The sequence below is a fragment of the Chondrus crispus genome, genomic scaffold, assembly GCF_000350225.1.
Source record: "Chondrus crispus Stackhouse genomic scaffold, scaffold_121, whole genome shotgun sequence".
In the NCBI taxonomy this organism is placed as follows: Eukaryota; Rhodophyta; class Florideophyceae; order Gigartinales; family Gigartinaceae; genus Chondrus; species Chondrus crispus.
The window spans coordinates 70962-85210 of record NW_005178985.1 but is presented as its reverse complement, the minus strand read 5'-3'; the positions used below and the strand labels follow the sequence as shown (position 1 = coordinate 85210).

The 14249-nt window shown below is 49.5% G+C and overlaps 5 protein-coding genes; 4 read left to right on the top strand and 1 right to left on the bottom strand.

Moving 5' to 3' along the window:
- The first annotated feature begins 581 nt into the window (after positions 1 to 581).
- CHC_T00002002001 (hypothetical protein) lies at positions 582 to 3111 on the top strand. XM_005712898.1 is given in 2 exon segments: positions 582 to 2291; positions 2292 to 3111. The coding sequence occupies 1 exon segment, from the start codon at positions 582 to 584 to the stop codon at positions 2289 to 2291; it is 1710 nt and encodes a 569-aa protein (XP_005712955.1). The 3' UTR covers positions 2292 to 3111.
- A 305-nt stretch (positions 3112 to 3416) lies between these two features.
- CHC_T00002001001 (hypothetical protein) lies at positions 3417 to 5006 on the top strand. Its single transcript, XM_005712897.1, has one exon. The coding sequence runs from the start codon at positions 3417 to 3419 to the stop codon at positions 5004 to 5006; it is 1590 nt and encodes a 529-aa protein (XP_005712954.1).
- Positions 5007 to 6344: 1338 nt separating this feature from the next.
- CHC_T00002000001 (hypothetical protein) lies at positions 6345 to 6440 on the bottom strand. Its single transcript, XM_005712896.1, has one exon. It carries the CDS (start codon positions 6438 to 6440, stop codon positions 6345 to 6347), a length of 96 nt encoding a protein of 31 aa, XP_005712953.1.
- Positions 6441 to 8149: 1709 nt separating this feature from the next.
- On the top strand, positions 8150 to 10165 carry CHC_T00001999001 (hypothetical protein). XM_005712895.1 is given in 2 exon segments: positions 8150 to 9799; positions 9800 to 10165. The coding sequence occupies 1 exon segment, from the start codon at positions 8150 to 8152 to the stop codon at positions 9797 to 9799; it is 1650 nt and encodes a 549-aa protein (XP_005712952.1). The 3' UTR covers positions 9800 to 10165.
- A 1892-nt stretch (positions 10166 to 12057) lies between these two features.
- On the top strand, positions 12058 to 13737 carry CHC_T00008993001 (hypothetical protein). Its single transcript, XM_005712894.1, has one exon. It carries the CDS (start codon positions 12058 to 12060, stop codon positions 13735 to 13737), a length of 1680 nt encoding a protein of 559 aa, XP_005712951.1.
- The last annotated feature ends 512 nt before the right edge of the window (positions 13738 to 14249 follow it).

Here is a 14249-nt window from a genome sequence, read left to right as displayed (position 1 = left end):
CGCGAGTGCCTGGGGGTGAGTCCGGGGGTGTGCTCGGGCGGAAAGGAAACGCGTGGGACAGGCGGACGGACTCAGGAGAGGAAAGGAAGGACGGGATTGGACGAGAATGTCTACAGTACAGTACAGTACAGTACTGTGAAACTGAGTGTTGTCCCCCACGTATAACACGTTGTCTGCGTGGTCTCCGTGTACCCCGACAAAGATCAAAACGGATTCAATGCATTCGTGTCCACGTGCGCAGTGACATGATACAGATGTATGATTGTAAAAATATTGTACATTTTGACCCTTGCGTTCAGCAAGGACATGGCCGGAAACAACGAAGCCACCTTTTAACCGTCACCCTGGTGCGATGTCGAGTTCAACGGCCGCTGCTCATCTTCCTCAAGGGTTGTGTGACTTCTCCTCAAATGATGAGCAACCTACCACAACCCTAATCTCTCTGAAAGTCCCATCCACGACTTCCTGTTGATGCACGTACAATCACCCCGCCGTCTACTACCAAAGCGGAAACAAACCCCTCGCAAATCTCCATCTCAACGAGTCATTCCTGCACCCCAAAATCACATCCTCGACAAACCATGTCCTCGCCATCTACAGAGGCTAAAGCGCCTCCAGCCGGCCCAACGGAACCCCTGCCCAAATATGTACAACTCCCTGAGCTCTCCCCAGACATCTGGCGCGTCATAGCCTCCACTCTCGACGTCAGTCAGCTCACGAATCTCTCGCAATCCTGCAAGCAGTTTCACCAAGCCATCGTCGCCGACGAAGTCTTTGAACATTTCTGTTTGCGAAAGTATGGAAACTCGTCCCCGCCGGCCTCCGTCGTGCAGGGCATATCGTGGCCCAATCTTTACCGACGCTCCTGTGCCATTCGCCTTCCCCCATCAACAGTCAGAAATGTCCCGCGCTTTGATTGTCGCGCCCGTATCCTTGCTACTGTAGCCGATTCCATAGTGCTTTTCTTTCAAAACGAGGGAAAGATTCGAGGCTTCCCCGTCGGCTGGGAGCGAGACGTGTCTGATTTATGTGACGATCCAGAGGAAGTCATCGCATGTTGCGTCCAGGTTCCGTCCTTGGGCCTGGGATTTCTACAGTCAAAGGCTGGCGGTACGGGCTTTGTGGATCAAGAGTTTTGGTCCAAATTCAAGACCATCGATGCCGTGTCTGGCGAGCTGCTCCATGAGATAGAAATTCCAGTGGGGAGGAAGGGTCTCACGCATGCGCGCATGGAATATTGCGTGTGCTACCCGAAAGCCATATACCTCGCTGGTCGCAATGGGCAGTTCTTGGCTTACTTTGTCGACGGTGGCGATGTGTTGCGCGTAGTAGACCGTCTTACAGGTGAAGAGGTCAGCAATTACTCAGTCACAGATGGCGCATTCGGGCGCTTGTTTAGAGCAGTCTTCCCAGAGACGGGCGGCTTCACCGTGGCGGGGGTGGTATATGTCAATGATGTCGTCGGCGGAACAGGCAAACGAAAATGTGCTATTCTCTTGTTCGATGAGGACCCCGAAGCAATGAACGAGTTTTTCATCGATGATGGGGAGGAACTTATCGACGTTGTGAAAGGGCACCTCCCCAAGGTGTTGGCGTACCGTGTCACAAAAGATCGCAAGACGCTCACTGTGTGGAGAGTTGAAGTGAGCTGTCAGGAAGAACAACAGAGCGATGTGCTCGTGGATATGGAAAGACGTTGGCCCATTCGTATAGCGACTGTAGATGATGGATCACTGGTGATGGCATCAGAAGAGTTCAGCATGTCTCCCAACGGGCGACAAATCTTCATCGTCCCGAAGGGTATTCGCAGCAACGCTGGGGTAGATCTCGCTCGACGTGTGTTTCGAGCTACGTTCAGTCCAGATGGGACGATGGCATCTACTGAGTCAGTGCTGCAAGGATTTGACCCCCCCGAAACAGGGTGGAGCTGGACAGCGATTTGTATGGAAAACCGGATGCTGGTGGTGTGTGCACAGTCGGCTGGATTGATCGCGCTGTTCAACTTGGAACATGGAGAACGTCTGTGGTCATTGGAATGTAGTGAACCGCTGTGGGACATGGCGTTAGTCGGGGAGCACTCTCTGGTGGGCATCGGGGCCAACTCTGGGCAGATCTATGCGTGGCATTTCGATGCATTCTGCAAGAAGCCTCAGAAAATGCGTTGTGAAGAGAGCTGGGCAGTCGGCAAATGTGTGCCACTATTCCCGAACGAGAACGATTCGGAAGGCAGCTCTTCATCGGAAAGCCCCAAGGAGGAGGCCGCAACGTTGGTTGAAAAAGACTCAGAATAGGGCGCCGATGGTATGCATACGGCGGGACGTCGCGTTGTCAAGCAAACCAAATAATGTTGTGCGCGCGGACGGACCTGTCTTACATCCGCCGTGACGGAAGAAAAGGTGTGGATCATGACACAAGCCTGAGTGGCTTTGATAGTTGCAAGCGGGGTCCGACTATGATACTTCCACACCAATCGTGGTCAAACGAGGAAGCTTTTGAAATTTTGATGGCAATTCTGCTGTGCTGTATCTCGGCTTTCTTTGCAACTTTATCGAACGGTCGGGTGAAACGAGCAACGACGGTGAAGTTTGCAACGCGATTGCCACGATGGTATGCGGAAAGCACACGCGTCCAAGTCTTCATAGAGGATTCAGCATTTTACAAGGACTTTCGAAGGATCTTCCGGTCCACGGTGCGCGGTGAGGGAGCATGTGCGACGCTCTGTAAAGAAGTTTATAAGATGGGCAGGAATTGGTCATCTCGTTTGCACCCAAGGCACAAACGTGGCGAGACAGGGTGGACGAGGTCTTATATGAAGAATCCTCTAACCTGTTGATCTGCCAGGTGACGCATTGTGATTGGATGTACCATGACGACATTCCCAAAACAGCATTGTGATTCGCGGAGCACATCTTCTCTTCGTTAATGCGGCAACGCAGTCGAGTATTTTTATCCGAACAAGCTCGTGCCAACGGCCCACCATCTAGTTGACGGCTTTCCTTAGTCAGAATGCTGTATATATATATATAGATATATAGACCAAGGTTAATTGCCGCGATCAGGTGTACTGCTGCAATACCGTACAGCAATAGAAAGAGTAACGTCCCCGCCCCCGCACTCCCAAACGTCTTCGCCCTGTTCCATGCTCCTCGTTGCCACCTCGAGAACGGTGCTCTTGCTCCAATCCGTCCGCCCTGCCTGCTTTTGCGAGCCCCTGAATTTCTTTTTCCAAACAACCGCAACTAAACCGTCCCCAGCTTCCAGAGCAGCAGCACCTATCGTACTGTAGCGCACTATAACAGAATACCTTCTCCCTTCTTCCCTGAATCCCCCTTGCTCCATTACACGCCTGACTCAGACAATTCCCAAAAACCTCGCCTGGCGAGCCGTCTCCTTTTCTACCCCACTGCCCCGAAGCTATGCACACCCGAATCCTTTTCTTTATCGTTTTTCTCTTGATACCTCCTTCCTCGAAAGCTTCTCATCTCACATATTCCACATCCACTCGCCTCAAGTCTGTCCCAGACTTCAATCACTCTTCCCGTGTCAAACTTCGTTCCCTTCACTCTCTCTCGTATGAACAACAAACCGCCCATCTCAAACTTCCTTCACTGTCGCGATCTGACAACGGCCGCAATCTCACGGGACAGGGCTGCAAAAGAGATTCGGACTGTCTCCATCCCCGCCTTTGCACCGACGGCCAGGGTGAAAAGTGCGACGGCAAGCTATGCGTCTGCGCCCCAATTCCCGCACTGGAATGCAAGCGAAATTCCGACTGCACTCCAGGGGAAGTCTGCGCTGTATTCGTGCTAGATGGCATTCCGACTGAAGGGTCCGCGCTTTGTGCCGAGAAAGACTATGTCGACAGCAACATCACCCAATTTGAACGAATCTACAGAGGGCTGACGTGGGACGCGTGCGTAACTACGACCGACTGCGAAGGAAATCGAGAATGCAGGTCTGTCCTACCAGATGATCAAAATGAGTGCCTTGGCGACCGACCGGAGTGCTACTGCTTCGGCTCTATTGAAGACTGTGTAAGCTGCACGCAATGCAGCCATCCAGACGAGGTCTGTGCCAATAAGACCGATGTCACACAAGGCGGACTTCAGTTTTGCGTCTCAAAAGTAGCAGAAGAAAGGGAGGTCTTCTTGACGTCACTTTGTCGTAGCGAGACACCCTCCGTCGCCCCGGAGCCTGTTGTGAGCCTGACCCCGAAGCCAACCGAACCGGCGGCTTCATCAGACGAACCATTATCTACGCCACAGCCTAAACCGATCGACGAAGAGAATCCCGCTAACACGTCTTCCGCCTCGTCAAGTACTCCACCCTTCACAACCGGCGGTCTTACCTGGGATCCCTGTCGATCGACAGACGAATGCAAAGGAGAGAGAACTTGTGAGATCGTAACCAAGGAAGAAGCAAGGCTGGAATGTAACAACGATCAAGAATCAATATGTAACTGCATTCCCGACAGAGTCATATCTTGTGCTAGCAATGCAGATTGCGAAGCGTCTGGGGAGATATGTGCGGAAAGGACAGACGTTGGGAGATCACGTCTGTTCTGTATTTCTCAAAGAGCCGAAGAAGTTCTAGACTTTTTCGAGCCTGTTACACCGTCACCTACCCCGTTGATCACTTCCAATCCTCCTCCCGCCGACACACCAGAGCCATTCGTCTGCATAGATGCTAGAATATTATCGCATTTGGCGGCGGAAGAGCTAATATTTAAAAAGCATGCTCATGCGACCGTCCTCTGCGACAAAAATGAAAGCTGTGCTACTCCTGCACACATGGTCATCTTCAATGATGAGACGATGATGATGAAATCTTACTGCTCCATTGTCAGCTGCAAGGAAATGGCGATGCTAGTAAATAGTCCAAGATATCGCCGCGGAATGACGGTTGAGACCTACACCAATGGTCTCCAGTTTACTTCGTTCGCTGCAAGGTATGGGACTTTGATAGAGGAGAGAATACTATCATCAGTTATTCGACATGGGTTCTAACATCTATTTCAAGACCGATCACTTGATATTCGATCCCTCCTAGTCTTTACGGAAACATCCGGGGCAAATTTGAGAGCCTAAGAAGTAAGAAGAATCTATGGCAGCTATGCCCAAGCTTTTTGACTGCGTGACAAGCCTCGACGTTCACACAGTGGGGTACTCGCGACTCTACACAATGTATTTCGTCATGTGGAGCAGACGTCTTTCGCGGCGTGACATTGCCCTTGAGATGACTGGTCTTATCCCCGCAATCAGAGGCGTACATCTGATACTGTAGTACAAGGACTACCCTTGGTATTAAAAGCTCGTGTCAACGTAACGTGTTGCTGCGGGCACCTGCACGCATCCACCAGTTACAGTATAACTCATCGCCATGCCAAGAGAGAAAGACTGCGGCTGTGCTCCACTACATGCTTACGTTGCAGCCTGCTTCCAATTCTGATATGCTTCAGCTCTTCACATGGGGGAAAGCATCCTTTTCTTGCACACGTGCACACACCATGCTAACAGCAGCCTACCCTCCTGGTAAGAGATCTACTCTACTAGTATACAAGTCTCTTACGTTGCAAGGCAAAGACGGGAGTTCTGCGACGACATGTATCGCATCTATCATATGATATCTCTGTTTTTGTCAATTAGTAGATAAGGAGCGTGCACGTAGCAAGTTCAGTTCTTGAAAATGTTTGTTTATTGACAGGGTGGGCCTGGTCAGAGCCTGTCCCAACACAGCCATGTCTCTCTTTCCGATATCAGCTCAGCTCACAGCACACACTGTAGTTTGAGCTCTGACGGCGTCATCGCCGGCGTCCGGTGTGAGTACAAAGCATGCGTACAGTAGGGGGACGCACATTATGTGCGCAAGCATTTCCGTGGCAAAACTCATTCTTTGTGCACAAAAAAGAAAAAAAAAATTTCCGGAGGCGCCTCTGTACCCTTCGAAGGGTACAACAGCTTTTGGCTTATGCGAGCGACACTGCAGTACAGTACACGTAAAGTTTACGGTACAAATGGAGGAGGCCTCGGGGACAGTTGCGGGCCAGTGATATTCCGGAGCACAAGCCAATAGGAATGCGGCAACAATACATCTGTTTCGTACTGGCCCCATGAGGAAACGAGATGCTCAGATTCCCGACTCAGACTTGGCATGTACTGTACAAGTACCCTTCCCCAAAAGGGTAATTTGGAGAAAAAGGGTAATTTGGAGAGCGTTGATTTTTTCGAAAATTATAGTATGTTGAACCGCACAGTTGTGAACGGGAAAGGAAAACAGGCTGAATCTGGGCGTGCCCAGTGCTGCAACATGGAACCCCCCCGCTCTATATTTGACACATGGGCAATTCAACTAAATATTTTAATTCCCGTTGGAACAGCAATAATCATTGTTGCTGCTGTGAAATAAGCACGTGTATCAACATCTAACCCAACAGTATACATATGATGAGCTCAAACAATAAAACCTAAAACACCTATTGATACCATCGCGTAAACCAACGACAGTTCTAACTATAAGAATCCTTAGGTAGCGAAATTCCTTGACGGGTAAATTCCGTCCTGCATGAATGGCCCAAGAACGCCAAGTTGCCGCTGCTGCTGCCAAAGAGGCAAAAGAGGAGCTTAAGAAGCGTAAAAAGGCGCAAAGAGAACATATGAGGCTTCAAAAAGAAGAAGCCAAAAGGATGAAAAAGATACGAAAATTGGCGATTTCCAATGCACAAGCTGCTTTCCCCCAAGGTCTTAAGTGTTCTGACCGGTCCAAGCGATGCAGATCAGCACCGGAGACCGTAGTGGCATCTTTGGGAGAACGTTCCATGGAAGAGAACGATGTCGTGGAGGCGCTGGTCACGCTTCATGCGCATGACATAGACACTCCAAATTGCCCTCTCCTTCCTCAAAAGGAGGCCACTTGTGATGAATAGACAAATGTGAATATCTCAAATAATATCCGTTTTCTGACCAATCTGAAGCTACCAACGAACTTTTGACCCAGTTTTGTATGTCATGGGGCCGAGCGTTTTTATATCCTACTAATAAATCTGTTTGTTTTTGCCATATTTCAAAGTTTACTCCAAATTACCCTTTTGGGGAAGGGTACCCTTCGAAGGGTATGATCTCAGCCTGAGATTCGAGTCTGAGTCCCTGGGTCCTGAGATTGGGCGCCTTCAGCAGGCGGTACTTCGCAAATGGAGACGTAACTGTTGTCCGTTTTATTTGGCCTAAAAGGGGGTACGCATATTTGTTGGCTTCATTCTTCCTTCCTACTCCTTTTCGTCTCCCCGTCGCCGCTCTCCCCCCTGGTGCCATCTCCTCTCATCTGCTCGATACAGTAGCTGCGCAAACGTAGTGCTTTAGACTGGAAGCAAGGAAGGAATGAATGAACAACTTCACAAAAATATTAAAACGCACCATCCATCCTACCCTCTTGTACTGTACGCAAGACAGCATGAACAATCATGTAATGTGTGAAAATTTCCCCCTTTATGGTTGGTGTAAAACACGTATAGGGTCAAACAGCACAAAACAGTCCGGGAAAAGGGCCGGCATCTCTGTGCCTTCTGTATTGTGCCCTAGAATACATCCGGTGGATACTCGTCGCAGTGCTTTGAAGGAATTATTCAACTGTACCTTGCTGTACCGAACGGCTTACCGTACCAACGGTACTGTACACACAAAAGATGTCATTGAAGCCAGCATATTTGTAAAGCAAACAAACAACTTTTTAGAGCACAGATGAAGATGACTGTCTTCATCAGGCAGCAATGTCCAAAGAAGAGCAACAATGCCCGCACTGGAGTGCACGCCATTGTTGCCCTTCTTGAGATCTCGTTTGTACTGTACCCTACACCCGCTGCACTGGAGCGCACGCCATTGTTGCCCTTCTTGAGATCTCGTTTGTACCCTACACCCCGCACACAGTACAAGATGACCATTCCAGCTTCAAAATGGTACTTTTCAACAGCAGCGCTTCCGAAGGTAACCGCTTTCCCAGGCATAAAAAGGCAGCAAATTCTTGCTCCACATCCCTTGTTTGAAAACATCAGCGTCCGTCACCACAAACTCCACACACCCTCCCGTTCCCTCTCTCAGTCCTCTTTCTTCGCCTTGTATCGCAACTGCAACGCACCTCTACTGTTGGACCGGTGACGATGCGTACCCTCGTCTTCCTGACAGCATTGTCCTTTCTGCTCGTCTTGTCTCGTACTCAAGCCGACAGACCTGATACTAGTATTCTTCTTGCTAAGAGCAATATTGCGAAGAATCAAGCTCGACTTCGCTCGTTGTCTCAGATATCCCACCCTAAGCTTCAGCCGATAAGAGCCTATACACTGCGTTCTGCTGATGTTGTTGGAGTTCAAGTTCGAGAGGGCCTGACGGGTGACGAATGCTCTCCGGACCTAGACTGTGTCGGATCAAGAGAATGCATTGATATAGAAGATGGAGAATCTTTCCCATGTTCAAACGAAAGTGACTATTGCTTCTGCTTCCCGGAAGAGGGATCCGAAAGCTGCGAATACAGTTATGAATGTGTAGAAGGGGAAGTATGCGCTTCCATTGACACCGGGAACCCAATGTGCGCTAGCAAGGCCTTCGTCACCGAAAGGTCCGATGCCGCTCAAACCGATGGCCTCACCTTCGATGCGTGTAAAGCTTCTTATCAGTGTATTGCCCCGCGCATATGTGAGGCTGTGCTGGATAATGATGAGCTCAAGGAATGTAACTATAATCATGACAAGCTCTGCAACTGCTTTGCAACGGAACTGACCAGGTGTGAAACAAGCGCCGATTGTGCGGATAGGGGAGAAATATGTGCGGAAAGAACTGATAGGGAATTAGGATATTTTCTTTGCATCTCAAGGGATAGCGTAGGACGGCTGTCATTTTGGAGCCCAGCCTCAACCGAGAATCCTGCAATTCCCTCCCCAGAGCCTAGTACTGAACCGAATTCATCGCCTTCCGCTACTCCCACGGGCCAGAGATTGCAAAACTGTAAGTATAGTTACGAGTGCACAGAAGGGGAAGTTTGCGCTTCCACTGACGGACAGGAACCAATCTGCAGAAGTGAGACCTTCGTTGGCGAAGATACGGCTACCGTTCAAACGGATGGACTCACCTGGGATGATTGTGAAACGTCTTCTCAGTGTATTGCCCCGCGCATGTGCGAGATTTTTCTGGACAATGACGAGCTCAAAGAATGTAACTATAATCATGACGAGCTCTGTCATTGCTTTGCATTGCCACTGACCGAGTGTGAAACAAACGCCGATTGTCCGGATAGGGGAGAAATATGTGCGGAAAGAACTGATAACGAATTAGAATCGTTCCTCTGCGTCTCAGAAGATAGTGTACGAAGGCTGTCATTTTGGAGACCAGCTCCTACTGTTACGGAATCGACTTCACCGGCTCCAACCAGTGCGATCAGTATACCATCACCAAGGCCAGTCGGCACGTTGCCGCCACAGTCGGATTGTATCGATGTAAGAGCTCTGTCACATCTCAGGGAAGAGGATCTCGTCTTCAAAACTCATTTCGTGGCACCGGTTCTATGCGATTCGAACGATAGTTGCGCGACTCCAGCGCACGTCGTGATGCATGACGGAAGGCCGATGATGATGAGAAGCTACTGCGCAACTGTGGGATGTACAAAGAAAAACATGTACGTGAACAGCCCCAAGTATTATCGCAGGCTTTTTGTCAAGTCTAAGACGCCGGGGCTACACTTTACTGTTTTTGCGGCAAGGTATGGGACTCGCCTTGAAGAGGTTGTGATTTCGTCTGTATTGCGACTTGGCTTCTAGACGAGAAAGAATGTTCAGGTATTGTATGTAGTGGAGCGAATGGGTCGATCCGGACGTGGTGTGAGTTTATCAAGAACGCAAGGTACATTATCGAGTTACGCATGGAAATATGTTGACGTGAAAGACGTCAAAGTTGAGGTAAAGGCGTGAGGCGTGTGAGATCTACGGGAGGACAGCACCAGACATCCTGCTGTCGTGTATGAAACGACGAGTCGGGCTCTCGGAGTGGTTGGAAAGGAATGTTTAGATCACCGTATTGTGATGATGGCATCTTGTAATGGGCGGAGTATCGTGGCAGTACAGTACTCGAAATTTGTAGCCCAGTAAATCAACATACCGTACCTTCGAAGGTACGGTATTGCGCAAGTACGGTACCCTTCGGGTACAGTATGCTGAAGACGCAGTGTTATCGTGTACCGTACCAAGGGTACAGGGTACCCTTCTGGGTCCTGTACCCAAGGGTACAGTACCAGTGGTACCCTTAAGGGTACTGTGTACTGTAGCTCACTCGTGTGCACTCTGCTACGCATGAGTAAGTCGTGGTACTGTACCAAGGGTAAAGTTGACTGTCTGTCCCCCTGCCTTGCTTGCCTGCCTTGCTTCTCGTAGTGAAGCTGAGCCTTCTGTGTGCTTTACGGTATGTACAGTTGTCGCAACCAATAAACTTGAAGCTTTGAATAAAAACTTGTCCTCAGGGCCTAGACATGACTATTGAATAATGCATATGACGAGTATCCACAATAGTCATTGTTGCGAATGCTAGCTCATACCGACGGATATCTGGATACTCTGTACTCTTTTTATGAGTGACACAGAATACTGGACTACAGTACAGAGTAAAGTCTCGATATGGTGAACCGAAATGTGGCGCTTCCGAGCAAGCAACCCACTGAGAGTTCGCCTTTCCGAGCCAGTTCACATGAACTCCACTGCGAACAGTGGCATAACTGCTCATGTACACGTGTAGCCGTCGTACAGGTACAGCGAGGCACACAACGTCACTTGATTTCACTTGCTTTCACTTGCTTTCACTTGCTTTCACTTGCTTTGACCCTGTGTGTCGACGGGCGACGTCGACGGGCGCATTCGGACATCCACAACTCTTCCCGTTGTGAATCGGCCTTCCCTCTATTTTTATAGCAAGCAAAGACGTATTGATAGCTTCTGTAGTCGTTGACGGTTAGTTTCTATTGTGCATTTAGGCCCCGGCAAAGTGAACTCTTGTTTTTTCATGCTTGTTATGTTCATTATATCGCGTAATTCATTCTAGCGAGTCTGCTTAACCTTAGAAATACGAAGCCGTCGTTTCTGGGCCAAAAAAGCGGGGTGGCGCCTCCCTCACAGCCTTTTGGTCCACTGCACCGGGACAGTTCATCCTATGAGGTAACCGGTTACATAGCTTATCGAGACTTTACTCTGTACAGGTACTGTATATACTGTACCCTTGGTACTACTGTACCCAACCCTTACATAAAGTGTATCATAAAGAAAGACAGGTTCTGACGCATCCAGCAACAAGATAAATGGATGCGCCTCCGTATCATAAATTTGTTTCACAAGTACAGCACTACGACCGCCACGCGCGGCTTCCGCCCACGATTAACCTCTACAGTACTTTGATCTCCGCCCGCCCACGGCAACACGTCTCGCCAAAACTGATTTGCCTCAACTTCCCGAAGAACGATTGAAATCCAAATTCGCACCCCGCGTTTACCTTCTATCATTCGCGCAGACTTTGCTCTTCTCTTGCGCCCTTCTTTACCTTCTTCACAGTGTCCGTACGCGCACCGGCAGCCTTTCGCCTCGACTCTCTCCTATTGCTGCCTCTGTCACACCCAACCCCCTCCCTCCCGGGAACAGCTCACGCCGGCTGCGCTTCCCTCTCTGTCCTTGTCACGAAATATGTAATCACTTGTACTTCCTCCCCGTCAACTTACCTCACGCTTTCCTTTCAATCTTCCATGCTCCTGTCTCGCAACACCCGAGGTATACGGCACTCTGCCCGATGCCGCCCCAATTGTCCTCCCCTCTTCCTTGTGCCACAGCAGGACCTCCTTCTCTGCTAACACATCTGGCCTGCCCGTGTTGCCCCATTCATACCGCCTCGCAAAACGGGCGTCCCCGATTTCGGCAAAAACATTTTTCTTGACCTCTTCCGGAATACAGTGTTTCATCAGGGCGCCCTTGCGTAAGCTTACTTCTGCTTGGAGCTATGTCGGGGGTCAAAAAGCTGCGGAAAAGGCATTTTGTGACAGTACATGGAACGTCTCATATATCATATGCTTGCTTGCTCCTGCTTTGTGCCTTGTGATGAGAGGCATCCTACAGTCCTGCAGAAAGAGCACTATCACTGTGTTTTACAGAAATCTTACATGTTCACACCTCGTCTGTGGGAACATCGTATTCCAAGGCCAGCAACATTGTCCGCAGCAAGCGTATCGCATTGCTGCCTTTCTTCAGATCCCGTTTGTACCGGCCCCATTACCGTCCATTTTTTGTACTGTATGCCAAGCTTCAGAACATCTTTGTCCGAAAGCGTGCGCAATGATGAAGGCGTATCAAAAATACCTCATCATCATTGCACACGTTGGAAACGCCACATCTTCCGCGCTTGTGGGTTTCACTTGCGCTGCATACGAACCCTTCCCTGGTCCCCCGCCACGCCCTCTCCTTATTCTCTGCGGCCCCGGTATATAATTGGCGACGACAATGTTTTCCTTTGTATCTCGGTTCTCAAACTGCAATACGCCTATACTGGTGAACCGATGATGAAGCGCACCCCCTTTTTCATGGCAATATTGTCTTTTCTGCTCGTCTTGTCTCGAACTCAAGCCGACCGATCTGATACTACTACTCTTCTTATCAAGAGCCAGATTTCGAAGAATCAGGCTCGACTTCACCCGTTGTCTCGGATATCCCACTCAAAGCTTAAGCTGAAAAGAGCCTTCACATTGCGTTCTGGTGATGTTGGTGGAGTGCAAGTTCGAGCAGGCCTGACGGGTGACGAATGCTCTCCGGACCAAGGCTGTGTCGGATCAAGAGAATGCACTGATGGAGAAGGTGAAGAAAATTTTCCATGTTCAAACGAAAGTGACAATTGCCTCTGCAACCCGGAAGAGGGATTCCAAAGCTGCGAATACAGTTATGAGTGTGTAGAAGGGGAACTCTGCGCTTCCATTCGCAAAGGGAGCCCATTCTGCTTAAGTAAGGCCTTCGTCGCCAACAACACCGCTACCGTTCAAACCGATGGATTCACCCTCGATGAGTGTGAAGCTTCTTCTCAGTGCATTGCCCCCCGCATATGCGAGTTTAAGCTGGACAATGACGAGTTCAAAGAATGTAACTATAATCGTGACGAGCTCTGCAATTGCTTTGCAACGCTACCGACCGAGTGTGAAGCAGACGCTGATTGTCCGGATAGAGCAGAAATATGTGCCGAAAGAACCGATTTGGAAATAGGGATGTTTCTTTGCATCTCAAAAGACAGCGTGCGAAGATTGTCATTTTGGAGACCAGCTCCAACCAGTGCGATCAGTTCACCGACTCCAACCAGTGCGACCGGTTTACCATCAACAAACCCAGTCGGCACGGTGCCGCCACAGTGGGATTGCATCGATGTAAGAGCTCTGTCACATCTCAGTGAAGAGGATCTCGTCTTCAAAACTCATTTCGTGGCACCGGTTCTATGCGATTCGAACGATAGTTGCGCGACTCCAGCGCACGTCGTGATGCATGACAGAAGGCCGATGATGATGAGGAGCTACTGCGCAACTGTGGGATGTACAAAGAAAAACATGTACGTGAACAGCCCCAAGTATTATCGCAGGCTTGTTGTCAAGTCTAAGACGCCGGGGCTACACTTTACTGTTTTTGCGGCAAGGTACGGGACTCGCCTTGAGGAGGTTGTGATTTCGTCTGTATTGCGACTTGGCTTCTAGACGAGAATGTTCAGTATTATATGTAATGGAGCGAATGGGACGCTCCGGACGTGGTGTGAGTTTATCAAGAAGGAAAGGTACATTATCGAGTGGGATATGGGATATATTCACGTCACATTAAAAAACGAAAGAGCGTGGGATGGGCGGCTTCGACGGGAGAACAGCCCCAGACATCTTGCTGTCGTGGCATGAAACGAATGAGTTGAGATCACGAACCTGTTCGAAAAGTATGTTTAAATCACTGTGCTATGAATCTGACACCTACGTTGTGCACAGTGTCCACTCAATAATATATCTAATATTATTAGAGAGGTGTATATCCGTAAATAATGTTTTTATGCATTCTGAAAAGGGCCTTCAGATTCTCATTCCGGTGAGCGCTTTCCAGGGGTAATGCGCCAGAGGCGTCCAAAGTACACTTATCCCAGTGGCGGGGTGTATGTATGCATAATTCCTGCACTGTACTATTTTGAGAAGCTCAGACCGTACGAACTCTGGGTGAAACGTGAAGA